Source organism: Sesamum indicum, linkage group LG8 (genome assembly GCF_026168435.1).
Source record: "Sesamum indicum cultivar Baizhima isolate 11 linkage group LG8, ASM2616843v1, whole genome shotgun sequence".
Lineage (NCBI taxonomy): Eukaryota > Viridiplantae > Streptophyta > Magnoliopsida > Lamiales > Pedaliaceae > Sesamum > Sesamum indicum.
The window spans coordinates 20,210,164-20,237,272 of NC_142664.1; the positions used below are offsets into that span (position 1 = coordinate 20,210,164).

Genomic DNA, 27,109 nt, shown 5'->3' on the forward strand with positions numbered 1-27,109 from the left:
TAGTGTAATATTTTTCGATAAGTATTTTTGTAAGTTTTGCCTTTGGATATGGGGTGTGATCGTAATTATAATTATAACTTGGAATTGTACAATTAAAATTTTACAAAAAAGCATAACGTATTTGTGAATTTTGACATAATATCCGAAAGTATCTACGAAATTTAGCCTAATAATTGATGACAATATCAACTTAAACGAAAATAGTACAAAGTATGGGACAACTCAACAAAACATTTTCAATCCTTTACCCTTTTTCTTCCCCCACTCTAATAATATCATTCAACTTACCGACAACATTAACAGTGAATTTAACTTTTCTAACAATTTGTCCCAAGGGAAAATGCATGAATGATTTAAAAAACTAAAATTTCCCTCTTATGATAGTCCTTTTTTTCTTTTTTCCAGTTTGAATGATAATTATATTTTGATATTAAGAGATTAATTAATAATTTAATATTGATATTTCAAAAATATATAGAACTTAAAATAGACCCTAATCTAAAAAAGTTCAAAGAAAACATAAAGTCGCGCACAGTTTAAGAAAAAAAGGATCCTAGACCTAAATTCTTGGATGAGACTATAATTCGAAGAACCCTGAGAAGGCCCAAGAAAGGCCGTGGAAGGCCTAGGTAGAGGATGACTTGGCGGCCATGTGGACATAAGCGCATTCTCGCTTATACATGATTGAAGCTCATTCGACTAGCTAGGAGGGAATGTTTATCCACATAGGAAGTCTAAGGATCTAGAAAGATTATTGAATTTGTTTTAACCTTCATCTAAGAATCTGAGGAAGCTTTATCCTCCTAAAGGATAAGCCCCCAACAGTCGGTGACTTGAAGGTCAACTCCAAACCATTGTAGCTTATCCTTTGGTAACCGCATGTTTATATTTGTGATTCACGTGAAATCATATAGTTAGAAAAATCAATAAATATTTATTCTCCATGTCCCAAATACTATTTTGCACGTCCTAAAATTTATTACAATCTTAAGTATATCCTTGCTACTTCTACAACTTAGACATCAAAGGACTATAATAAAGGTCTTTTCGTTGTGGTTCTGACAATTCATTCTTTGTCGGCTTTTTATAGGAGGACTCTAGGTGTATTTGATTCGTTTTTTAAAAAGTATTTTTCCTAGTTGAAATGTTTATAAAATCCAAGCCAAAAATAGTAATATCAGAAAGTATTACAAAACTCACATAAATTGAGGTACACAACGAATGAACTTTAAATTTACAATTTTGTATTTATAGAATTATTATGAGATCTTACCCTTAAATTACTGGTTAGGCAGGAACAAATGGAGGAAATCAACCAATGGGAGAGGGACACATTAATCAAGGTGGTCTTCTTGTCTCTTGAATAATGAGAAGACAGCGGAAAATTCTTACTCAAATCAAATTTTATCAAATTATATAAAGTAAATATGATATATTTACAGTCATGTAATAAATCAATTTTCTTAAATTATACATCAATCACATTGTAAATATATTATACTCAATATATAATTAATTTAATTTTAATCAAACTCGAATTGAATTAATATTTGGGGAGGATGAGTTATTGATGTCAATTTGCCATAGCATATGCAGACAGTAAAGTATCAAAAAGAGGGATTGTTTATTTACCCTAAAAGCAAAAACAGTGGCCATATTGTCATTTCATGCAAATGGTTGTTGCCCATCTAACTCACTTTTACCGACCAAAGTTCTATTGCCTTTTATCTTTCTATTTTATTTCATTTCGACCCCTCTTCCTTCTGGAATTTGTATTTTGGCCTACTGACAAAAAATCATGCTGGCAATCAGGGGATAGTGTACATTATTCTGAAAATTCATTAAAAAACACTTTTTTTTTTTTATCTATAAAACATTTGAAAAGGAAAAATAAGGTAATTTCTTTTCTTTTTTTGAATAAAAAGAGGAATTCGGGTCATGGTAAAACCCTTTATCGTGTTATTTTTTGTTTTATTTTTTTTATTAGGCATTATACATAATTGTCGATAATTTTACTAGAAAATGAGAAGTTAGGAGTATTATTGAACGAAAAAAATATTTACAAATTGCCTTTCTATTTCATTTAAATTTCTGCTTATGTTTCATAATTTATCAAATGATTTCCTAATGTTTTTTAAGAATAATTACATTTATATACATTCTCTTATTATGTCTTGTGATAGAATAGGAACCATCCAATAGTTCAATAAATTCGGTAAATTCTTCCTATCCGAGGGGGAAGGTCTCTAATCAGAAAAATATTTATATTTTTCAAACAAAAAAAATATTTATAATTACAATAAATTTTAAAAAAGCCCATTATAATTTACTCTTATTTTAATCCAAAAAATGTAAGAGTGTGACATTATTGTTTGCATAATTGCAAAGTTCATATATAGGCCCAAATTTGAGTTGCCTCAATTCATGTTCTTGGAAATCTTTGAATTTGTTATTTGGACAGTGATGCAAAGGCAAATGGTACAAAGAATTTCCATACCTTAACTATGTAAAAATATGTAAAGAGGCAGAAGTCCAATAATGCAATGATGGACAAGTCATTTAGGGAAAAATGTTGGGCAAACTCATTGCTTGGATGCCTCAAAAACCATTCTATTTTGCTAAAATGTTCCTAGATGTCCCCATGAGTTGTACATAATGCACGTGAACTTGTACCCAACATTGCTCAAAAGTCCCTCCAATGTCTATGCACACATGCATTATGTTCTACTTTATATCATCTTTTAACACAAACCCTATTACTTGCACTTGATTTCAATAACTGGTGTCAAAGAGAGTGGCAATATTAGTGTTATGATTCAGTCACAAACTTATCTTCTTTTTCATTGTGTACCTACAACATTCAGTATTTTATCAACTCTATTGGTAGTTAGATCGAACTATTATTAGTCGAATCATTGTGGGTTCGATTATTTTGTATAATATAATGGTAAGTGAGTAATCTGTAAATACTGTTGTAAGCAATCAACGTTTCAGAAGCATGTTTTGAGTCGTGATGACAATCAGAACAGAAACCATCCAAACTTTTGATGCCTTAATGCTTGAGATATTGTGTAAAAAGTATCTGAAATTTTTTGATTGACAATTGATTAAAGTAAGACATAATAATACCAAAAGTTTATTAATCATGGTCGCATTAAAGGAGTACTAGTTTTTCAACGCATACGGTTCTCATGAGTATATAAAAAAATCTTGGTGTGAGATAATAAAAAAAAAAATTGTGAAAAGAATAAATTATAATAAATGTGAAAAAGTAAAAGTTGAGAGAAAAATATTAGTAGTGGGTGGTTAAAAGAAAAAAAAATATAATGTAAAATTATTTAAAAAATATTGATATTACTAATTTGATCAAAAAAATTTAAAGAAAAAAATTAAAATAAAGGGTAAATTTGGTATTGAAAATTTTGTAGGACAAATTTTTTTTTATATATAATAGTATAGATAATTGAGCACCCAACAAGCTGCACAATTGGGCCATAGTTGTTAGTGGGCCGGTTATCTCAATTTCAGAGACATTGCTCACTTTTGGCACTAGAGCCGAAATTGGACCATTATTGGGCTGATGGATTCCTAACTGGGCCAGATTAAGCATAATTAGAGATAACAACGAGACGGGTCTGACAGCATCTTTTAAGATCAAACTCTTGTGAATTTTGAGTTAAAAACATAAGTAAAAGTTGAACTTGTCAAACATTTGATACTAGGATTAGAAGGCATTAGAGAAAGTACAAGTTGATATGAAGAGGAAAAAGTTGTCATAGAAGCCAAAATGAGCCATTCATCAAAAAACACACACACTCAGATGTGCATTCTATCACTTTGAACTACACAGATGGGAAGAACTTGTTGAGATTGAGAGGGAGAGAATAGAACTCCTCACTCCTCGTATCGGTCTTGTAAGACCGGAACTTGTCCCACCAATGCATGCCTCTGTCCTTCCTCGTTGTGTTGTCCTTGGGGGGCAGCGTTACATCCAGAACCAGCGCCAACACTCCCGCAACGAATGGCTCAGACGAGAAAGGAACGTTGATCATGTCATTGAACTGGCAAGAGCCATGAAAACGTTACAAATTCAGACATAAGAGTGGTTAAACACAAAAACAGTGAAGGGATGGTTATTAGAGTTGAGATTGCAGTTCATGTGATATGGCTGCTTACCCATCTTGCATTCGTGTGAACGGGGCCGTAGCCCTTCACAGATAGGTACTCGTTGAAGTACTGCGGTATGGATAAGCCCATGAAGATGGAGAATGCAAGAATGAACTTTGTTCTGAAGCTATTCAGGTTGCAGAACTGGAGGAAACCAAGGCCACCCGCTCCTGCTCATTCATATATAAATTGAATATCAATGGGATAATATAATCAGGAAAGACTCATTTTGAATCTACATAGTTTAGAGGGTGTTGATATAATTATATGTAATGCCACTACATACCAACATAGGCAAAGAGAAGGCAGTAGAGAGCAGCAATGATCGGTGCGGGGATTGAGGCAAAGACAGCTCCAAATTTTCCTGATGTGCAATAACTGGTAAGCATTCAAACGATAGAAAGAAATCCTTCTGGTTAGTTAGCTGGAAAACGGAGATTAGACGGACTACTTGCCAAGTATTGAGAAGAATATCATAAAACCAGCAGATATTTGTATCACTCTTCGGCTTCCAACTCGTGTCAACCCAAGCAAACCAGCATTTTCACTGTTCAAAGAGAGATTTTATAGTTTCAGACAGTAATAGATGTTATTGAGTGAGGTGAAGTTTCTGTTAGGAGGAGAGCATAGAGAAGAATCTTACACAGACACTGATGATCCGTTTCCTGTTCCAAAAATTCCAGAGAACAGTATGCCAACACCCTTGAATAAACAGCAGTACTCAGAGTTAATTCATCATGTTAGAGCTAAAGAATTCAAGAACTTCTCCAAGATTTTTAGTTTCTTTCAAAGGTGTAAATGGATAATGAAGTAATGAATGAAAAACGACTAAGTCTGTTTACCTGCCAACCGACACCACGGCTAAGAACTGAATGTGGTAATGGAGTTGCACTGGCATACCTTGACACAGCAATGAAAGCACCAGTTGACTATCAACAGAATTCAGAGAAAGAACCGTCACGAACTGGTAATTAATACGAAGACCAGCAAGAACTTTCAGAAGTGCATTTCACTATTTTGAGAGGGAAAAAAAGAAAACAATGTACCTCAACAAGAGCTACGAAGGAAGTAGCCATCATGGCAAACGATTCTCCAGCATTGAAAGTAGGAGCTCCCCATTGGAACGGGTAAGGGACTCTGATCCTGCAACAGGATCGATTTAGAATTATCAGTTTCCAGCTAAAGGCAGCCAACATTTTCCCATCCAGCTTAGAAACATCAGGAATCAGTCACTCTTTCACACACAACGTTATGTGCTAGCGGTAATGTGCAGACTTAAATAACACACAGTTGCAACTGATCTTGATTTTATGGTTACACATACCAAGGAGCAGCACTTATAATCCCAGCACGGTCAGTTCTGCAGCTAACTTGAGTTGCTTGGGCAACATTCCTATACGCTCCCCCAACGGTCAGTAAGTGGGCGTATATCCAGACAATGACCACTGAGAATAACACAGCAAAGCGATCAAAGACATTTCTCCCGCCTTTCATCACATGTGGTAAGTACTGCAAAATGAGTTCATAAAGTAATGTTAGGATATATAGTATTTAAGTTATCATATAAAGAAAAAGTTTTTGTGAAAGAAGCATTCTAAAGGATAGCCTTGTAGTAAAAATATGTGATTGAATCTCACCTGTGAGAAGATCACAAGTATGATAAGCTGAGGCAGTCCAATCTCCACGCATTTTGTGAGCTGGAAAGACAAACATCTGTGAGCACTTCATGTTAAAAAAGAACACGCACATTTCCTCTTAATTATCCAAAGATCCACATATATAATGTTACCAGAGGAAAGCCTAACTCATACAGTCCAAATCCTGTGAGAGCTACCAATGGAACCGTAGAAAGGGGGCTCAAGAACCTGAAATTCAGAACGAACATAGAACTATATTAGCAAATTTTAAGTAGCTGACCATTAATATCATACACTCTAACCCAAATTCTTTTTTGCTTTCCCGCTATAATGTCTTGCTTCCATACTTCACCTGGTTACGTTCCTCCACAGGCCACTAAAGCCGATGATAATCTGAAGAGTCGAGGCAACAATCATAGCCCCCTGAATTCCTCTCATGGTCCTCCTGAACTTCTGTAACAGAGAAAAATTCAGGCATCAAGTTAACAAATAGCCTTTCCAGAGGGGTGAAAGAAACTACATAACGACTCATCAATTAATCACCTCCTCAGGATCCAAAATGCCACTATATCGACCAGCCAAGACGATTGACAAAGTCGTGGGGACAAAGGTGTAGGAACCTCCAATAACAGCAGGTAGTCGAGTCCCGAACAATGTCTGAGTTAATGTATTCAGACCAGCTACAAACTGTAGGGTCTGAATCATTAGAGCTTTCTCTTCCTACAGGGGTAACCAATCATTTGTTTGATTAAAATAATGAAACACTAGTATAATTCGACAAAATACTTCAGTGGTTTCGGTAAGAGCCTTACTTTTCCTCCTCCCATTTGGGGAACCAGATAGGAGGGTATGAGAACAGTTGTCCCAAGCATCACAAGAAAGTGCTGGAACCCAAGCAGTATGGCCTCAGCTTCATTTCCAAACATTAATAAATCAGAATTGGAGTCTAAATCATTTCTATTTTTTGGTTCACTTTTCATTCAGCAAGACTCAAGAGAAGACATAGAACTGCGAACATTAGGTACAAAATTATTGAAAAAAAGACAACCATGCAAGAACTCAAGTACCAAGAAACCAACATAAATTAGAAAAAAACATGCAAGAATAAGAAGAGAACTAACGCCAGGGAGGTGGGCTGGCAATGCAGTAAGAAACTCCGGGGAGCTGATCTTTGACCGGGTGTGGTACTAATTCCTCTTGTTTTGGTGGTGGCGCAGCCGCTCCACCTCCGGCCATGATTTCTCCTTCCTCTAATGCTCTTTTTCACAGACTGTAAAACTAAAGCACTCCCAGACCTATTATTTACCCAAATCCCAATTATTACAACACCTCAAACAACAATGGTTTCCAAGAATCACTAAGGTTTAGAATTCTCAATCCAGAAAACATTAATTATGAACCCACCCACAATTAACCTTTACCACAACTTAATTACTCAAGAACTAATCAAGCAATCCCCTTTTGACACTATGAATGATCAAATAAAAGAAACCATGCAAACAGAAGCTACTAGTGTAGTAGTGTACTAATTTCTACTACGAATGAATGAAAACAAAGTGAAGAGTACTTGACAAGTAGGTAGTGTGTTACAGCCAAAAAGGGCCAAAACCCTTCTTCAAGAAAATCATAAAGCAAATGTGAATATGGGCCTGATGAGGGCAAGCTGAGATGAGAAGAGAGAGGGAAAAGGAAAGAGGGAGTAAAGAGCAAAAAAGCAAACAAAAGAAACCAAAATGCCCCTCTCTGCCTCTCTGCAACACCTTCCAAGAGAATCTCTCTCTCTCTCTCTCTCTCTCTCTCTCTCTCTCTCTCTCTCTCTCTCTCTCTCTCTCTCTCACATCACCTACATGCATTTGAAATGGCAAAAAAAAAATTTAAAGAAAAAAGAAAGAATTAATTTGAATTTGTGGGCTTTATCAACTTTGCATTTTCAGTCATAAGCACTTTGTTCTTCTCTCACGTAAAAGATAAAGTTGATGAGCATCTGCCAACTTTCTTAATCATATCACTTATACATTATATATTCCATTTTACTACAAAAGGGCATGCAATTGTTCATTACATATATTCTTTCTAGCAAGTATATGAACATGTATGCGTGATTGCACTCATTGTATATGCAATCACTTATGTAGATATGCTGTTGATCGATGAATACGTAGAAGCAACATGCATGCATGCGAGTAACATGCCAAAACCGACCAAGATGAAACTATGAAATCCTCACATGATGTGCGACGATGATGTTCCAAGACTTATGAATCCTAACATTTCTCGGCTGTTTCTAACATAAAATCCATAAGTAGTATGTACATTTTTCGTGTCTAACACAGGTGATGGGGGTTAAATACTATGAAATCTGCACTTGACGATTTTGGTCGTGAAAGACCAAAGAATAACAAAACACAATAAGGATTCGCATGTTTTTAAATTGGGTTTAATGCAATTTACCCATGTGATATTGTAAATGAGCAAATTACCCTTGTAGAAAAACAATTGTAATTTACCCTTTTGTATTTTTTAAAATAAAATATTTTACCCTCCCGTCTAGGCAGGTAAATTTGCTTAATTTTAAATTCATAGAGGAATAATTTATATATTTGCAATATCACAAGGGGTTAAATTGTATTTTTTCCTTTTTAAATTGGATGGGGTTCTACTTAGCTGAGATGAACTTGAATATCGAGAATAATGACCTTTCATGTTTTTATCATCTAAGGGCTCGTAAGAGGATATGTAGCTTCATACAATTCCTGGCTTTTTATAAATACCAGTCAATTTTATTTAGTAATAAATGCATTAATTACTTTAAGTGTTAGCTCCCCAATCCCGTAATAATCCTAAGCGAATCTCTAATTTAAGTATTGGAAGATTTTAGCCGGAGGCTAAGTGGCCTACGACTTGTGTTGCAAGTCAAATCCAACATCCAATTCAAAGAACCAAGAGTCAAACCCCACCTCCATAGGTCCTCCGATGCATCGGACATTGCACCCCATCTGACTCAAATCATCGGATCACCTTCGACCCCAACTTGGATCAATAGAAATAATCATTGGATAATATATTCATATAATGAGGGACCTATATATATAGCTATGAGTAGAAAGGGAAAAATTCAAACTTATAATTTGTTAAAAACTTGATGTACAAGGTTGGCTGGCAACTTCTACAACCCTTTTGAAAAGTGGTAGCTTCAGTGGAAATACTCAACTTAGAATAATAAAAGTCAGAGCAAATCAAGAACTAGAAGAACCCTAAAAAATCAAATTCCATTTCCTAGACCAGGAATTAGGTTCGCAGCCCACTTAATAACTTGGTGATGAAGTACAACCAGATGCCTTCAGAAAAGAAAAAAAAAAAAACCTACAACCATAGATGGACACGTGGCTAAGTATAGTTGGCCCTCAGTCTTGTATTATAGAATCCATGAATAAACATTTTTCGGGATCTTTTACTATATTTTTTATGTCGTATATTAATATCACATAAATAAATGATTCACACGTATTTTTTAAAATTAAAAAATATATTTAAATTAGATTATAATTTAAAAGTGAGGCGCACGTGAAAGTCAGAAAAACCAGTTTTGTCCTATCATAATTTAATTAGTTAATTTATTGAATAAAATATTAAATTCTTCAAAAGTCATCATAAAAAAAAAAGAAAAAAGAGAAGTTTGATGACATGAAAAAGTTAGTGATATCGTAATATTACTAATTATGTATATTTAGTGACAATAATTTTGTTTTATATCAGTAATTAATTTTATAATTTCAACAATGATTATTATTTTTCAGAATTAGTTTGTTGTTAGTAGAAATTAATAACAAAAAATGGTGTATAAAGTTGTCACTACAAGAAATTAGACACATATATAATGAGAACCTTGTGACAATAAATAATTTGTCATTGCATTTTACTTTTATTTAGTTGTCAATATAGAAGTATCAGTAATTATCTGTTGTGATAACTTCATGCACAATTATTCACACTAATAGACTACTTTAAAATTATCACTTATATTTTATTATTAATATTTATTTTTTATCGTAAGTTTTAAATTTGCACAATAATAAATGCAGAAATGTAATATATAATGATGAATATGATTAGTAAAAATTTATAAAAACTACAATTTTTTTTTTTGGGGGGGGGGGGGGGGAGGGGAAGGGGGGGGCAAGCCATGTCAGCCGCTAGAGCTAGACAAGGGTTGGCTGACAAAAAATTCTTATCAGAAAAGTTATACGCAAATCCACTTTACACTGGTTTTTGCAGCATCAATGTTTAATTAAAAATAAAAATTGTCACTAGGAGATTAAGAAGACTTAATTTTCTTGAAAAAGAAGTGCTAATTTGAGATATGTGTTCGAATTTGATTATTGTTTGGAATATTGATGACATGTTTTAAAGCAGATAACAGAGAAATGACTTTTCAAAATTCTGAAAATAATATGATTTAAGGTTCAGGATAAATTAAATTAGATGAAAATAAATTAAATTACATGAAAAGGCAAAATTTGAACAAAATCGCAAAAAAAAATAAATAAAGAAAGAAATCCAAGTATGAAGAATATTTCAGAAACATTACTGGCTGTAAAGACAGCTGACATTTAAAGCTTTTGCCAATGGTACATATATGCAGCATCCTCTTTTCGGTTGGCAGTTTGAAAACTTACTTCACACTGTCAACACAGTTCATAAAGAAGCAATCTTTTCTTTTTTTCCGTCTCAAGGATCAACTGATTTCCAACTCCTAATCACAGTATTGGGAGTCAAAACCGTACGTAGCATATCTTTCACAGGAACAAAGTATCACCGTCTAATCAGTTAATCATTTCTTTAGAAAGAAGCAATTTGCAAATGGATGTTTGATGATGAATGCTACCTATTTTGTGTAGCGTATTGTCATAGCCGTGGCCAAGAAATTGTCTCATTTTTTTGGATATCCAGTTTGCCAAAACGAGTGCACCAAATATGGCCATGAACTGCAGTGGCACTTTGATGGGCAAAATTAAGGGTGGCCGGTGGCTTTCATCTCCGGCTCGTCTCAAATCCAATGGTGTTGGATGAACAAAGCATTATACACTAGATCCATCCAAGAGTTCGAGAATCAAGGAAATAAACTTGGGAAGAACACCTGCCCCGCCACCGATAAATTAAGCAAGGAAGCAGTTTACTTGGTTCGCATACTGTAAAGAACGATATCAGCTGTTGCTGAAAGTTTCTCGGTGTTCATGTTTACCTTGGTCTAATTCTAAAATTAGTTTTGCTTATTTGATGGAAAACTAATTTAGCAATAAATCTCCACAAGTTTATGAAACTCAACATCCCTCGGATCCACTCGTCGAGTGAGGTTTGCCAAAATAAACGCCACCATTGCCCAATATCTGAAACTCTTTGCCTTAGCAGTCTCAGGGTTCGAAAGCGAAATCTTTGGCTTGAATGTGGTGAAGCTCAATCCATCATTGACCAAGATTCCGAGATTGCAACCTCTTTTTCTCAAATTCAAGCTGAATAAAATAAAACGGAATAAATCAGATCAATGGAAGAAATAAGCAAACACAAAATGCTTCTAAGAAGACTCGAATTTTTTAGGTTCCCAGGTATCATACCACTTTCCGTACTCGTTCATTGGCAGCAGGAGTTCCTCCAGTAACTGACTCAGGGAGATAGGGGCTGCTAACACGCACTTCATTCATCACAACTATGGTGGTCTTATCCCAGCGAACAGGAAGCCTGGTCAAATTACCTTGGCGTTAATATTGGAGACAGTTCATCAACAATATATAAGGAAAGGACTAATGAGGAGACAGAGTCATAGATCGTCAACAATCAATCCGTTCAATTTATGGAAATAAATATTAAAAATAAGTCAGGAAACCCTTCACTTTTTAGGCTTCCAAGAATCAGAATTATACAAAACTAAAGCAATTATCAACTACTGTAACCAATTTCCCAGTTATCTTAGGTACAAAATCCAGCATCCTGTAAGCTAATGAATTATAGAAGCTCATTTCAACCAATTCTCCTACTTTTTCATCATCCTGACACATATTAAGCTCTTCCTCATACATTAAAAGGGATATTGTCTATACAAGCAAGGCGATGAAGTCATTTTTCCAAATCACATTCATCTGATAGGCCAGGGATATGCTAGTTAATGGTTAACAGACATGGAGGGTCATCTATCAAGCAGAGGGTATCTGCAAGATGAACGTACTTCAGTCGAGAATATAATCTAATCATTTGCGGTACAACATTAACAAGTTTTTATATCACTGCTGCGTCTCACAAAGTATCAAATTGGAGTTATCAGATTGTTACAAGCAAAGAGGTTTGAATATTAAGGAGTTACTATTTATATTATTGACTAAACAATCTGGGGAAATCAGCCATAAACATTCATCATTCCATATAGTTCCTCAAATATCAAAACATTTTCCTACATGTTCACATTGGATAATATCTCCAATTATATGCCTGCATAAAAACACATGGAGAAAAGCAGAGTACTAAAACATAGTCAATGGCATAAAGTATAGCTGCTGGAAAGAAGAAGCATCGCATATCCATTTGCTATGTTTAGAATGCAAATGATGGTAAAAGCTATATATCATATAAAGCTACTTTCATAGGAAATGAATCTTTCAGCAAAAGAGTTATGGAGTCTGAACTTCACAATAAAGCATATAAAGATGAATATGAGTAAATCACATCAAAGTAAACCTTATGACAGTTGCTTGACAAAGTGTAAGGTGCAACAGTAAACATAGAAGATGAAGATCAAAACATACCTAGATCAAGAAACTAAGAGACAAGAATGTTTGAAGTGCCAAAAAATAATATTAGGTAAAGTTGAATCATTTGCCCACTAATGTTTCTTCTGATCATTAGAAAGATCAAGTAGAGCAGTAACATTCAGCCATCAATAAACTTATATTTGATTTGTTTAACAATGGCAAGACAGCAGCCGCATTTTCTTTTATTCAACATGAACTGAGAGACCTCCTCTTGTAATAAGATTATCATATTTCTTTTTCCAAGAGCAACCTCTTCCAATTAGCAGTGTCAGAATAAACGAATACGACAATCATAAGTGTACCACCTCAAATCCACACAAAGGAGATGTACATAACCAATGCAAGAACTCAGCTTTGACCAAGTAGAAGCATTCGGCATAATGAAATATCGTTCTAAAGAATTAAGTTCAAGAATTAATAAACAATAAAACAATTAAAGAGAAGCAAAAAAGGCACATTACGTTTTAGATAAAGCATCAAAAAGACTCTGCGCCTCAGCAGTAACGCCCACTCCAATCCTCTCAGCATCAGCCTCAGCTTGTCTGAAATTCCAAATCAGCAAAAACATAACCAAACAATCAAACACTAAAGCACACCATCAGCAGTGCCAGAACTTACAAATAAATACTAAAGATTATCCAAGAATTAAAATAAAAACAAAAAATTGAAAGTGGGCATCTGCTAAATTGGAGACTTTTACCTAATAGCAGACTCCTCCCTAGCTTGAAGAGTGTTGAGATCAAGAAAACACTTATTAACATCAAGTGGGTCTTCCCCTTGACCTAAAAAGCTGAATTCTTTGATATAATTAGCCTTGAGTAGCCTTATATTCCTCTTTGGTCCTGCCCCAGATTTCACTCCCTCTTGTAATCTTCCAAACTAAAGTTAAAGAATTACCCAAAAGAGGACTAAATTCAAGAAACCCAGAAAGAATTACAACAAAATAATGAATGTTCCTGCATGCATATTCATTTAAAGTTAGCATTGTACATAAAATTTACACAAAAATGGGATTTTGGAAGGATATGAAGGACGAGGAGGTTGGATGGGCGGTCAAAGGTGATAACTTGGCCTTGGAACTCCTCTCCGAGGGTGGTCTTGATTGATAGCATACAGCCCACAGCAAATTCTTCACCCTGCGCCTGAGCTTCCATTGCCGTTGCTCCGCTCTGCCTCTCTGCAATTGATTTTCTTTCTTTCCTTTTTCTTTTTGTTTTCTCTTTAATATAAATCTTTGTTGGTGTATAATATTTTGTCGGGTAAAACGCAAAAAAGCCCCTTTATTTCAACGAAATTGCTAAAATCCCCTGTGATATGAAAATAGCCTAATTAGTACCCTGTATTTTATAGAACTCCGCAAAAAATCCTATTTTGTTTTTGTGTATTTCTTCTGGGGTTATGTGGAGTGTGAAGATTATTTTTTGCTTTTTGGCCACTTCTTACGTGTCTTATATCAATATAAATAAGCATTTTTTGAAAATACGCATTTTTACTTCTTTTTCCCTCACATTGAGTTCTGGCTGGGGCTGCAATTATTTATTAAACATGTTATTTTCATTATTTATTTATGACTTTTTTAAATTAGAGAAAGGCTCCTAAACAACAGGACAGCAAAGCACAAAAGCTAACGTAGCAAGCCAATGAATCACCAAATAACACGCAATTATCATTCTGTAAAACATCACTATACCGTAAACAAATCAGACAAACTCAAAACTCAAAGATATATAAAGAGCTACAAATTTGGGGAAAAAAAAAATCTAATATAAACGGAAAGAAACGGCCCTTACCCAATGAAATAGCTGGAGAAAACTTGAGCTTTTTGACCGTCCACTGTAAGACGGTGGCGGTTATAGTTCCGCGAATCGCCGCTATATAAGTGGTACCGGCGACAGACGTCGCGCAGAGGAATGGAGGTGATTTAAAGTTTGAGGCTTGAGCAAGCAGTTTGAAGGGCTCAAGTCGTGGACGACTAGGGCTTACTAGCTTAGGAACGGCCTGCAGGCCAAGTACCCATGGTGTTTCAGAAGTAGGGCGGGTCTTGTATTCGAACTTGACCCCGACATCAACCCGTTAACATGTATGAAGTTGTAACTTATATATCGAAAGCAAAATTGTATTTTGGTCCCGTATTTTATGAATTTTAATATTTTTGGTCCTGCAAGATAAAAATAATAGTGGTAAATTTGCATTTTTGGTCCTATAGAACACTATAGTTTGCACTTTTTGATCTCATACTTTATGAGTTTAATATTTTTGTCGCACAAAATTAAAAAATTATGCAATATTTTTTAATTATGTAGGACAAAAAATGTTAATCCCATCAAGTGTAGAACCAAAAGTACAAATTGCCAAAAGAAAGTTGAAGATATGATCACAAAACTTAACATATTTGGTTCTATAAAATTAGTGCAGAAAACCATATTTGTAACGATTTTTAATCATATGAAACAAAAAATATTAAATCCATACATACAAGATCAAAGGTGCAAATTCTCTTGTCCAATAAGATCTAAAATGCAACTTTTCCTATATTAAATTAAGTATGAACCGACAGAATTACTTTGGTAGGGCAAGAAGTCCTTATAAACCAAAAAAAAGTGGAACCCTTCCCCTATTTATTTTAGGGATAATTACATTTCCCTCCCTTAAAATTTGGTATACTTATACATAAATTTTCTATAGTTTGAAAAATTATATTTAACACCACTAAACTTTGCTTCTATCTAACAAAAAAATCCTTCGTGAATCAAAATTCATCTAAATTGTTAATATTAACAAAAAAAACTGAAAAAATCTATATACATCCCAAATTGGCTTATTACTAACTTAGCAATCTGTTGCTTCCACAAAGGGCCATATTTGGTTGGGTACAAGATCAGAAAAAAATATTAAATCCATACATAACATATTCTTTTCAAATAAAATAATGACATAATTTTTATACAAATAACATATATATACATACATATTTCTAATATATCCACACATGAAAAAGCATTTATCATTGGGGGAAGAAAATGAGATTAAGCACAATATGCATAAAATGCAGCGGCAGCAGGCAGCCACAATTGTTCCATTGCATAACCCAAGAAAGTTACATCTTCCCACTGTTTTCCGACTACTTTGTATTGGCTATGTACGATGAGAATGAGATCATGCGAGAGAACTAAGAGCCAAAAGCCTAATACTACTTTACAGCCCAATTAAACTGTTCAAAATTGCGGTAATATCAATAATGCCTGCAGATTAAGTGGTTACAACCAGCGAATAAATATGGAGATAAAACAAGAAACTTCACACAAAGAATTCCTTTTTTATGCACTGGTGTTAGCAGCTGTTGGATTACGATCCGAGGAGTCTAATCAACACCTAAAATTAAAGACCTCGGAGAGGAAGAGCCATGCGGGTTCAGCGTTCTTGATCTTGACTTGGAAGAGCTATTTATCAATCTCTTCCTGAACCTGTCCCTCTGCAGTCATGTAGAGATCCAAATGAATTGATGGATAGAGTTTGATAACAGAATAAGAATATGGTAGGCCAGGTAGGGGAAGAAGCTCTTACCAGCAAGATCGACAGCCAAGTTAGCCTGGGCATCGGCCTCAGAATTTAAGTCCTTCAAGAGGATAAAAGTAACACGTTAGTTTCAATAACGGGACTGATATATGCAAGGTGGATTAATCGGGACAAACTGAGTTAAACTAAGCAGAGAGAATGTCTTGCTTCTGATCTTACCCTTAGAATGTGAATAATTTGGAAAGAAAGAAACCTATCCTTCAATTTTTTTGCCTCTTCATACAAGCTGGAGATATTTTGGTTTTTGACCTTCCATAGTCCCTGAATCTGTACATGAAATCATTGCTTAGATGCGACATTTATTAAGAAAAGCAAAAGGCTGGAGGCATGGAAAATTCGTGTGGCAATTGTGTGCATTGAACAAGAGAATTGGAATATGTATCTGTAGACCAATAGTTGATAACATATTTAACATATAGCACTTGATGACCATTTCCCCATCCCATCAGCTTGCGTGCAGTAACACTTGAACGGGGTAAAGGGGACATATACCTGCATGCAAACAAGTTTGGAGTCACCTCGAACTCGAACACTTGTAAAACCTTTTCCAAGTGCATATTTCAACCCTAATATAAAGCCACGATATTCAGCAACATTATTGGTGGCGATGCCTAAGCCTTCACGCAACCTACAAATCTAACATGAAAAAAATGTTAGATTTATATGTTATCACCAGAGCAATAAAGACACACAACCTCTCAAACAAGCATTTACTTACCAAATTTCCATCATCCGATCGTAGTACAGCTCCAGCCCCAGCTTGTCCAGGATTTCCTTTCGAAGCTCCGTCAAACTCAAGAGTGCAAGACCGCTGTTAAGGAGTACAAGGATCACCTTTTAGAATATAGAAAGATGATTCATTTCTTTCAGATACTTATTACCTGAATTGTACAAGGTTTCTAAGATTCTTTTTAACCATGAGTTCAGCAACATTTAGAGGGGCTCTTAGCTAACTAATACAAGAGGAAAGCGTCGTTTATTATGAAATGCCCAATCATGGACCACTCACACAAACTGATTGATTCTGGTCGACTCTATGAGGCTCTAACTTGAAATGCTTTGTTAAGGCATCATTTGAAGTCAACATAGGTCCAACAGCCTCCTGCAAAGTATAAAGTTTATAAACCAAACATGTCCTCCATGCTAAATGATTGAAAACAGAGGGACTAGTAAGTTTGTGTAGAGTTGCATGACTCCAGAGATTATTTATAGCCAACGGAACACTTGAATTAGTAACAAAACACAAACTAATGCACCATAACTTCTCACACATGTAAAGATGTTCTACAAGACACTTCTTTTCTCCCGTTAAAAGCAAATATTTCTTTTTCTCATTTTCTCTTTTTCCTTCTATGGAAGTTGGGAAGTGGGAGATGTGCTAATTCACTATATTGTATTTATACTAGAAAATCTTCAGCCTGACACACTCCATGATGACAGGTATCTGGAAAAGAAAGATTGCAGATATTCTTTTTTTCTGCTTATACATGTTAAGGAAGAACTCCATATCTTGAATTTTGCTGCACCTTGTGCAATCTAGTGACTGAGAATCAACCAGACATTGGATAATGATCTCTCTTACCCCATATTCCGACCACAGAGCTTCCTGTGACCTCTTCTTTGTCACGGGCTCACTAGATGTTTCACCTCTAGAAGAAGAAGGCTGCAACATGCAAAATTATGAAATATTATGTAAGTAACTGAAAAACAGTAGTATTCACAATATTATGTTTTCATACCCAGATTTTCCTCGTTACAAGGCCACACAGGATTCTTAAACATATGCCATAAATTTTGTTGACTCCGCCACAATAGAGAATGTAACTAGCATTGAGTTTGCGGAACATACAATCTATGACTTAATTTCTACTATTGGTAAAGGCAAAAGCATTTGATTCTATTAGAGAAAGACCCAGCAATAAAATAAGTGAATGAAATGAATAGCATGATTCATATGGGGGGATCAATCATGATTAACAAGCAATATCTCTTTCTCTCCAGTGCAGGATATGACGAATTTTCACCAACAGACCTCCAGATAGACCAAGGCCCAATGTCAACACTATGTTAAAAGGACACAATAAAGCACCATATGCACCATAAACATCTCCAAGAAGATTAAGAACATCAAAATCACACCGCAGCATGTTCAATCCATTTTACACAGTTTTAATCATCGAGAAAGTATAACTTTACCAAATAGGAGGATTAACAAAAATAGTCAGAAATATTTATGGATCACTTGACCTGGAAAGGGCATGAGACAAGAGTGCCAAAAAGTTCTTCAGTAAGATCAGAAGCTCTGATTGAGTAAAGAGCATTTTTAAGCCCACAAGATATAAGATACTTCTCAGTGTCCTTGGGCATGGAGTAACCTTTGTACACACTGACAGCAGGGTCGCATATCTGCCAGGAAATAAAGAGAAGAGTCAAGTAACTTGATTAATACACAGCAATTACCCACTACTTCAAAGAGACTTGAAGGAGACAAGTATGTCAAAGTGACATCAGATAAACCACAATTTGATATCTAAATTAGCTAACATATTATAACAATGCAACAGGTTTTACTCTCTGGATAGTTCGAGATAAGTAGAGAAAGAGACAGAGAGTTAATGCCAACTCATACAAAAAGTATTATTTGAAACTTCTACCGTTCTACGGATGAATTTAAGGAAAAAAACCAATCAGGTAACTAAGCTGAGCATGTGAAAAGATTCTCTATTAAACACGATTCTCAACTTGGTTTATTCTTTATTAGTTTTAACGTACATTCTACAGGTTAAGGATCCGCAAACCCGTACATGCAGTTCCTGCAACTGATAAAACCAGCACAATCTAAAAGGAAGAATCATGGATTCGACAAAATAAAAAAAACAAAAGTAAATGTTTCTGAAAGTGTCCACAATATCAGATTTCTAAATAGTCATGGTAAGTGCTTGGCCCTTAATCAAATTGGTAATAATATGCATTCATTCCCTATAACTATTATGTCTTAATGCACTGACAGACTGTGTTCTCATTAGGTAGGAATGAGGAAAATAAGCGGTGTAAATTCAATAAAGATGACAAGTTAAACGGACTTTATAAACTTGCTCCTATAACATCCATACTAGAAAATGTTATGCAGAACATGGTTCACCACAGGAGGTGTAGGATTGCCTGTATTAGGAGTTCATGGCAATGTCTCTGAAATTCCACACCAAATCTCCCAGTTTAACCATTGATGGTATTAGGGGGAAAAAAGATAAAATCAGATGGGGATTAAATGTTGATCTTGTGTTTCTCAGACTCTGCGGGAGCAACTACAGGGTATATATTCGCCTGTTACCTTATTTAGTTCACTATGACGCTATTCAAGTATATGTTTTATATATTAATGGATTTCAACAGCACACTGAAAAGGTAGGTAGCTTTACTACCTGAATTTCCAGCATCAATGGATGTTCACTACAAAGATTCTAATGCTATCTCTGGGTTCATTTCATCTTCACTTGAAAAATACTTCATAAAAATGTTTTCACAATGTTCACTAGGGAATGTGTAGAAAACCAGAAATTGGACTAGTGAGGCATAACTTTAGCAATTGAGCTGATAGGCGACTTGGTATTTCATTTTAAGAGAACATGACTGTGTTAATTGTTTCTGATGAAATAAGTTCTCCAGAAATGAAGTCTTATCTTCTGACAATGATGTATAGCTTTTGAACAATAGAGTGAAAATTATGAAAATAGGACTGCTTTCAGGAAGTATCTCCATAAGACAATTCCAGAAAATGAGTAAACCATAAAACATCCACAAGTTGGCAGAAATGGTTTCGCAAAATGGAAGCAAATAAAAGATAAGTTTATAAAGCACCCCAGAATGAACCAAAAGTTGATCATGCAAAGTTTTGGCATTTGTTTATGTATTTCAGGTATTATGTCCAGTATCTGATTCACTTGAGATGGTTTACCAAGCAAGACATAGTCACAGACATGGTAGGTCTTTACGACTACACTATTTATTTACGTGTTAGATGGACGTAAGTTGGGAAAAGGGGATATATTATGAGCAAGCAGCCATTAATGTGAAGCATCCTTAATAGGACAGGAAGACAAAATGGAAAGATTAACAATTTGGAGAACGATCACATGCACAATCAGATTTAAGGGGCTTACAAATTTTATGAATCACCACAAGAATGCCCATAAAATCAAAAAGGAATTCATAGTAAATCCACATCAAAGTTTGGAGAACTAGTAATTACCGATGTTCCAACTTGAGCTTGACAATCACTTAAGCTTTTATAAACTCCCACAAGATCACCCTTGCGGACAACAAAAAATGCTTCCTTGTCGTCCTTCATTACTGGTTTGGGGTCAAGTTTCCGCTTACGGGAACTACCTCCACTAGACTTTTTTGATGAATAGCACCGAAGCTGAAATCTTGTAAACAACAATTCCAAATTTACTGTTCTAGAACCTGAATGGTGCAAGCTTTTTCTCCATGAAGGCAAAATATATTTACGAGTCGTACTCTTTGTAACAGACAGGCTAGTCCTTGATAACACAGTTGATCGACATGCATGGAACAGACTGATCATTCCAAGACTTTATCCCGCCTGTTCTCCAGATTTTCCTAAAACAAATTGTATTGTTGTCATCCAGAAACCCATGAAATGAACCAAAATACAAAACAACAACTACATGGTCCTGCATTAAGCTGTGCCTCTATTCGTCCATTTCGTCAATTTCTCTTCCTGCATGCATATTCATTTAAAGTTAGCATTGTACATAAAATTTACACAAAATTTGGATTTTGGAAGGATATGAAGGACGAGGAGGTTGGATGGGTGGTAAAAGGTGATAACTTGGCCTTGCAACTCCTCCCGAGGGTGGTCTTGATTGATAGTATACAGCCCACAGCAAATTCTTCACCCTGGCCTGAGCTTCCATCGCCATAGCTCCGCTCTGCCTCTCTGCAATTGATTTTCTTTCTTTCCTTTTTCTTTTTATTTTTCTTTAACATAAATCTTTGTTGGGTGTTCTCATATTTTATTGGGTAAAATGCAAAAAAGCACCCTTATCTCAACAAAAAAGCTAAAATCCTGTATTTTATAAAACTCAGCAAACAATCCTACTTGTGTATTTTTTACGGTGGTTGTGTTGCACGTGTTGAAGTGCGAACATTGATCATATTTTTTGCTTTTTGGTCAATTCGGGCTTGGGGCAATGTCATTTATGCCCTCCTATATCAATATAAATAAGCCTTTGTCGAAAAGAAACATTTTTACTTCTTTTTCCCCCAAATAGAGTTCTGGCTGCAACAGGTTAGTGAAACTATATATTTTTTTGTATTTTTTTATTGAACAGGTTATTTTTGTTATTATATATGATTTTTAATATTAGAATTATTAAAAAGAATAGAATAAAAAATAGCAATCAAATATTAACCACATAATTGCCAGGTTTACCGCAACAAAAATTTGCATAACTATCCTACCCTCATGAAAACATAAATATGCAATATATGCATGTAGAACAAACAATCATACACAGGCCATGAGCCGTTGTAAAGAGGAAAACTTTCTGCATATCATTGAAAGACAGAATAATCAACTTGGGGAAAATTGACATTATATTCAAGCTTCAAAACTGGAACTTAAAGAAAAGAAGTACAACGTGTAACAGACCGATTCTAGTTTCCGCTCTAAATCCATAATTGAAGACATACTACTAGAGCCTTAAACAACAGATAAAAGTCAAATTAAAAAGTAAGCAATGATCGATTACAGCAAATGGATAAAATATTCAGCTCAATTACTAGAAATCGAACTCAAATTATACAGAAGTCTGCAGTTCTTGCTGCACAAGCGCAATTTTGACAATAATATTATGAGAGGAAAGGCTCCTAAACAACAGCAAAGCACAAAAGCTAACGTAGCAAGCCAATAATAAATCACCAAATAACACGCAATCATTCTGTAAAAAATAACCATACCGTAAACAAATCATACAAACTCAAAACTCAAGGACAGAAAGGAGCTATAAAATTGAAAAAACCTAATATAAACGGAAAGAAACTGCCCTTACCCAATGAAATAGCTGGAGAAAACTTGAGCTTTTTGGCCGTCCACTTTAAGACGGTAGCGGTTACAGTTCCGCGGATCGCCGGTATATAAGCGGTACCGGCGACGGACGTCGCGGAGAGGAATGGAGGTGATTTAAAGTTTGAGGCTTGAGCAAGCAGCTTGAATGGGTATGGACGACTAGGGTTTAGGAATGGCCTGCGGGTCAAGTGAGGATCCGCCCCATAAACTGTAGGACCAAAATTATAATTTGTCAAAAGAAAATTGTAGATATGATCCCAAAATTGAACATATTTGATCCTAGAGAATTAGTACATGCGATCACACTTGCTGTGATTAACAATTAAAAGATATTAATTTCATAAAAGAAGATTAAAAGTACAAATTCTCTAATCTTTTGGGACCTAAAATACAATTATACTTATATTAAATTATGTATAAATTTATGTAATTCTATTTAAATTTCGAATATATATATATATATATATATTGTATGTTAACTTACATGTAAAATGTGGTAATAAAATAATATTCTTTCGATATATAAAAATTAAAAGTATACTAATCATTTAATTTTTTATTTTTAAAGTAAACATGCACGTATAAAGTTATAAAATACAATTTTTTTTTTAATATATATATTCTTATGATTAGAAAATCGTGATATTCTTTTAGAATATTATTACGATAAAACCACAATTATTATATTTAAAAATAATAATATTGGTTATAGTATTTTTTTTTTTTTTGTGATTGAGAAATTTATTGATGGGATTTATGTGTTTAAGCAGTTCGTTATAGTGCATTTAAATAATTAGATTTGACGATGTATAATTCATAACATATATAATCGTGCAAGAATAATAATTTATGTGCATACTAAATATATAGTCACATCAAAATGATCATGAATAGATGACACCTGTAGCAACACAAGTATGTCAATTCATGTATCCAAATTTAGCTCGTCTACAAGTTTATGTCTTGATTGGATCACGAATACATCAACTTTTCCGTTGCCTTAAAGAGCATCCTACGAACATTTTCAAAGCCCCCCCTCCCCCCAATTGGATCTTGCTTTAAATCTTGTACAAACCACAAACATGTCTTACTCATGTTAGTAAATTGACTAGATAATTCACTTGTTTACACACCTCAAATCCCAACATATATTTGGAAATTACAAACTCTATCTCAAATAAGGTTTATCCAAATTAGTCCTTATCAAAATATATATTTGGGAGACTCCAACTCTCTCATATAGTATTTATCTTAGAGTCCTTATTCCAAAATTAAGTTAAGAGACTTCATATAATAAATATGAATGCATATTGTGGCACGGGTCCACAAATCCAACTCAATATTCAACATCTCCCGCCCAAACATATTTGACTCAATCTCCATTGATATCCATCATCTTAGTTTTTCAATCTCACATTCATCCATTCATATCGAAAATGAGGTGTGCGACCAACCGAAAAAGAATAATGAAAAGAGTTATATTAAGTCATCGTCGAACTAACATACCCCTACAACTCAACAATTTGTTGTGTACCCTAAACTATGTAAATGCACTTAATCAAGCATATTTGTTTCCTAAATACATAAATAGAGGATGCTTAATCCACTCAAATATGTATCTATGTTCATGACTGGTTGGACAGTATCCAACATAGTGGTCCAGGCTATGAACGATAGAACACTAGTGCATTACCAACTTGGTTCTTCCTCGAACTCTCATGCCAATCAACTTGGTCTTGACAGCTTTTCTCGACATGTTTCGACAAATCGAATCTAGCTTGGCCATTGGATATCATGAAAAAGTATCAAGCTTGCACCTCATGACATGGTACAAAGTCTAAAAAGGTACAAGAAACAATATGATTTCACACGGTGACAAAGCAGGGACCCATTTAGTCACTTCTCATAAGAGGCTGTCTCAAAGCACATATAGTATGAATACATGTTGTGATGGATCTCCCACTCAATTTGGGCATGTCATCACTTTTAATCCGAGCGCCTAACTTGTGCACTGCCAGTCAGTCACTCATTTAATGCCTTCTACTAGTTCGCACGTTCAGCTAAAAATTAGGCCTTTTATGAAATATAGCTACTCTTCATAATCGATCAAATATATATCTCATCTTACCTCCTCTAGTTAAGCAACTATTCATTATAAATTATCATTCCGTACTTTTCAAGTGCGACGGAGATCAATCACTTGACTTATTAATGAGAAATGATCTTTCAAATCTTATCCAACTCGTTATCACAAGACCAAGGCAATTACCCGTGTGAGAGGGCCAATCAAGGCCGAGTGATATTTCATGATTTAGTACCAATCACATGTTCTCACAAGCCACAAGGATTAAGTTCTACATGATCTTTTATTGCTAACATGCCTTCATACATTCCAATACTAGGTAAAACGAATATGTTATCATACCGCTCGTAAAACATATTGGAGAACAACTTGATTATGATCACGTCTCATTAATAATATCTGGTATTTGTATACTAGGTCCTCCAATAATACTTGGCGCCTGAAGAATACATAGTCTTGTATATGTGCAGTGCAACATGCATTACGACCAAATAGTCTTCAGTTGATATTAGGTTACATTCATAGATGTCCTATCGATCACTTAGTTAGATCATACAGTGTGCATGAAGGATAAATTTGGTATCTACTCACCATTCTAATACTCACAAGATTAGTTGAGCACACTTATTGTGCATCTAATATTTTATAGCGCTTACTCATTAATACTCATTAGCATTTCTTTTCTTCTTTCAATCTTAAGGCATCTTATTTGACTAAGAACGTCGTAATTATGGAGTATCAATAAGGATATAGGAAGACACAAATATAATCTTAGTATCTGAACACTAAGTATGTACATACTTTCTCCTATTTCTATGTGAAAGACACACTCTATTTAGCGATATCTCCATATAACTTCTAACCGCCAAACTCTCCCACATGGCAGTGAGATCTGGATTCTCTCACTATCTTGACATACTTGGTAATCATCGAGATCATCATTAAGCCTATCAAAGAAAGCTCGATGGAATTGATATCATCACTACTTGGATAATTATTCAAGTTATAAATGGAACTTTCAAGCATCAGTCTTACGCTTGCCACACTACTTGAATTAACTAGAAGATTCACATTGATCGTCATGTTCACTTCTTGTCATCAACCTAGATGAAAATGGTGATAGTGACTATGACGAATTTAGACAATTATCACCATCATAAAGATTGTCTCAAAACTACACCCCTCAATTAGGTGCGAATAGTTCGCCCTCAGTTGACCTTTATACTCATAATAAACTGTCTACTTTGCACTTGATATCTAAAACCATATGTTTTCAATGATCTAACATGTAAATAGAAGATCAACTTACTGTCTTAGCTCGTTTTTAGTCGTTAGAGTTATCAATCCCCTTTAAGCAATTGTCCATTTGAAGTGTTAAGTGAGTTAATTCTCAAACTTGACTTATCAGCATTCATATAATAATTATGGAGGATACTCGTTCTATCTCACATTTCTGCTAGAGAACATTTTTAATGTTCTCTCATTATTTGTTGATTTGAGAATCATTGTTCTAGTCAAACACTCCAACTGACTTTTGAGTTGCTTCAATTATTTCTAGGACTGTAAACGAGTCGAGCTCGACCATTTTTTATTAGCTCGAGCTCGAGCTCAAATTTCTTTCCTATGGGCTTGAGCTCGACGAGCTCTTACGGTTCGAGCTCTACTCCAATTATGTATAATGAGCTCGAGCTCATCAGCTCAGTTTCCATCGAGGTCAAGCTCGAGCTCGAGTCAACTTCATTCAAAACAGAAATAGAAAAAGATTGAAGAGCAACAAAATCAAATAAGTGATCTAAAGAGATGCAATGGAAACCTGTTCGCTTCATGCTTGACCGGCACCATAGCAGACACCTTCCTTATTGCAAATGACGGCTTGAGATTCGTTCAGACGGCGGATGAAATGAGGTCGAAAGGAAGCGCTCAAAGAGAAAGACATCCGCTCATCGGGGAGTTACCAATTATTTAATGGACATTCTTATATATATTTAAATTTGTTATGAATCGGGTGCCCAAATTTTAAGATATCGTGATTGCTGATTAATTTTTTTATTTTATTATATATATATATATATTATAAACTAATAATTAAAATAATTAAAATTATTCAACCATCATTATTATTATCATTATTTTTAGATTAATTCATAGAAATCACTAAATTTCGATATAAATTTATAAGTAATAAAATAGATTGCATAATGTAAAGCATGTATCTTGATATAAATTCAAAACTCAGAAATAGATAAAAAAAAAAATCATAAGTGAATTACTTGTCAATTTAAAAAAAGTATGACACAATATAAATATATATTAAAATATAACATAAAGTTTATATGTGTCATATTAAATAATTATTTTATAAAAAATTATAATTTACTAAGTTGTTGATTAAATATATTTTTGTATAAAGATTAAATGTATAAATAAAAATACATAATTTATTATTATCCAAAATAAAATGTATGATATTGATTAATAATTATAATATATGATCAATTTTGAGTAAAAAATCATAAAGTATGGAATACGAAATTAAATATAGAAAAATTTTAAGAATAAAAATATATATAAAAGAAAGAGCTCGCGAATCTGATGAACAAAGGAGCTCGACCTCGAAATCAAGCTCACGAGCCTGCTCGACTCGTCTGCCACCCCTAATTATCTCCTACTATTAGAGATGAATAAAATATCTTCATTACAAAGAAATGAGTGCCTCCTTTAAAAATTTTCATTCTCATAGTTAAGATTCCCAATG

At 34.5% G+C, this 27,109-nt stretch overlaps 3 protein-coding genes across 16 annotated transcripts; all 3 read right to left on the reverse strand.

The window, feature by feature from the left end:
• Positions 1-3,701: 3,701 nt before the first annotated feature.
• LOC105168220 (nucleobase-ascorbate transporter 7) lies at positions 3,702-7,572 on the reverse strand. The gene is made up of 15 exons (XM_011088203.3): positions 7,372-7,572; positions 6,926-7,099; positions 6,617-6,714; positions 6,348-6,524; positions 6,157-6,257; positions 5,957-6,032; positions 5,805-5,864; positions 5,492-5,676; positions 5,214-5,310; positions 5,010-5,096; positions 4,811-4,869; positions 4,623-4,714; positions 4,454-4,531; positions 4,177-4,337; positions 3,702-4,061 (listed from the first exon to the last, which is right to left on the reverse strand). Exons 2-15 carry the CDS (start codon positions 7,038-7,040, stop codon positions 3,843-3,845), a joined length of 1,605 nt encoding a protein of 534 aa, XP_011086505.1. The 5' UTR covers positions 7,041-7,099; positions 7,372-7,572; the 3' UTR covers positions 3,702-3,842.
• A 3,356-nt stretch (positions 7,573-10,928) lies between these two features.
• On the reverse strand, positions 10,929-13,839 carry LOC105168221 (RNA-processing, Lsm domain-containing protein). The gene is made up of 5 exons (XM_088883304.1): positions 13,631-13,839; positions 13,305-13,469; positions 13,066-13,146; positions 11,417-11,540; positions 10,929-11,314 (listed from the first exon to the last, which is right to left on the reverse strand). The coding sequence occupies exons 1-5, from the start codon at positions 13,756-13,758 to the stop codon at positions 11,267-11,269; spliced, it is 546 nt and encodes a 181-aa protein (XP_088739430.1). The 5' UTR covers positions 13,759-13,839; the 3' UTR covers positions 10,929-11,266.
• Positions 13,840-15,642: 1,803 nt separating this feature from the next.
• Positions 15,643-22,490, reverse strand: LOC105168222 (uncharacterized). Of its 14 annotated transcripts, none has more exons than XM_020695912.2 (12): positions 22,255-22,486; positions 20,869-20,921; positions 20,699-20,783; positions 20,430-20,600; positions 18,428-18,586; positions 17,763-17,843; positions 17,190-17,282; positions 16,899-16,991; positions 16,673-16,816; positions 16,340-16,447; positions 16,169-16,220; positions 15,643-16,076 (listed from the first exon to the last, which is right to left on the reverse strand). In XM_020695912.2, exons 3-12 carry the CDS (start codon positions 20,747-20,749, stop codon positions 16,045-16,047), a joined length of 984 nt encoding a protein of 327 aa, XP_020551571.1. In that variant the 5' UTR covers positions 20,750-20,783; positions 20,869-20,921; positions 22,255-22,486; the 3' UTR covers positions 15,643-16,044. The 14 variants fall into 14 exon arrangements, with proteins under 14 accessions (XP_020551571.1, XP_020551570.1, XP_020551569.1 ...); XM_020695911.2 differs by having other exon boundaries at positions 20,699-20,800; XM_020695910.2 differs by having other exon boundaries at positions 21,033-22,486.
• Positions 22,491-27,109: the final 4,619 nt, after the last annotated feature.

What these genes read in the sequence shown, in the direction of transcription:
- LOC105168220 (XM_011088203.3), bottom strand. Translation starts at nt 7,040, where the DNA reads ATGGCCGGAGGTGGAGCGGCTGCGCCACCACCAAAACAAGAGGAATTA. An exon ending in GCCGTGGTGTCGGTTGGCAG is followed by an intron (nt 4,870 to 5,009) that starts GTAAACAGACTT and finishes TGTTTATTCAAG; the next exon opens with GGTGTTGGCATACTGTTCTC. An exon ending in CCTTCTCTTTGCCTATGTTG is followed by an intron (nt 4,338 to 4,453) that starts GTATGTAGTGGC and finishes ATGAATGAGCAG; the next exon opens with GAGCGGGTGGCCTTGGTTTC.
- LOC105168221 (XM_088883304.1), bottom strand. Translation starts at nt 13,758, where the DNA reads ATGGAAGCTCAGGCGCAGGGTGAAGAATTTGCTGTGGGCTGTATGCTA. An exon ending in TCCAACCTCCTCGTCCTTCA is followed by an intron (nt 13,470 to 13,630) that starts TATCCTTCCAAA and finishes TGGAAGATTACA; the next exon opens with AGAGGGAGTGAAATCTGGGG. An exon ending in ATGAACGAGTACGGAAAGTG is followed by an intron (nt 11,315 to 11,416) that starts GTATGATACCTG and finishes TATTTTATTCAG; the next exon opens with CTTGAATTTGAGAAAAAGAG.
- LOC105168222 (XM_020695907.2), bottom strand. Translation starts at nt 20,765, where the DNA reads ATGATCAGTCTGTTCCATGCATGTCGATCAACTGTGTTATCAAGGACT. An exon ending in CTCTGTGGTCGGAATATGGG is followed by an intron (nt 17,283 to 17,762) that starts GTAAGAGAGATC and finishes TATACTTTGCAG; the next exon opens with GAGGCTGTTGGACCTATGTT. An exon ending in ACCAGAATCAATCAGTTTGT is followed by an intron (nt 16,992 to 17,189) that starts GTGAGTGGTCCA and finishes ACTCCTTAACAG; the next exon opens with CGGTCTTGCACTCTTGAGTT.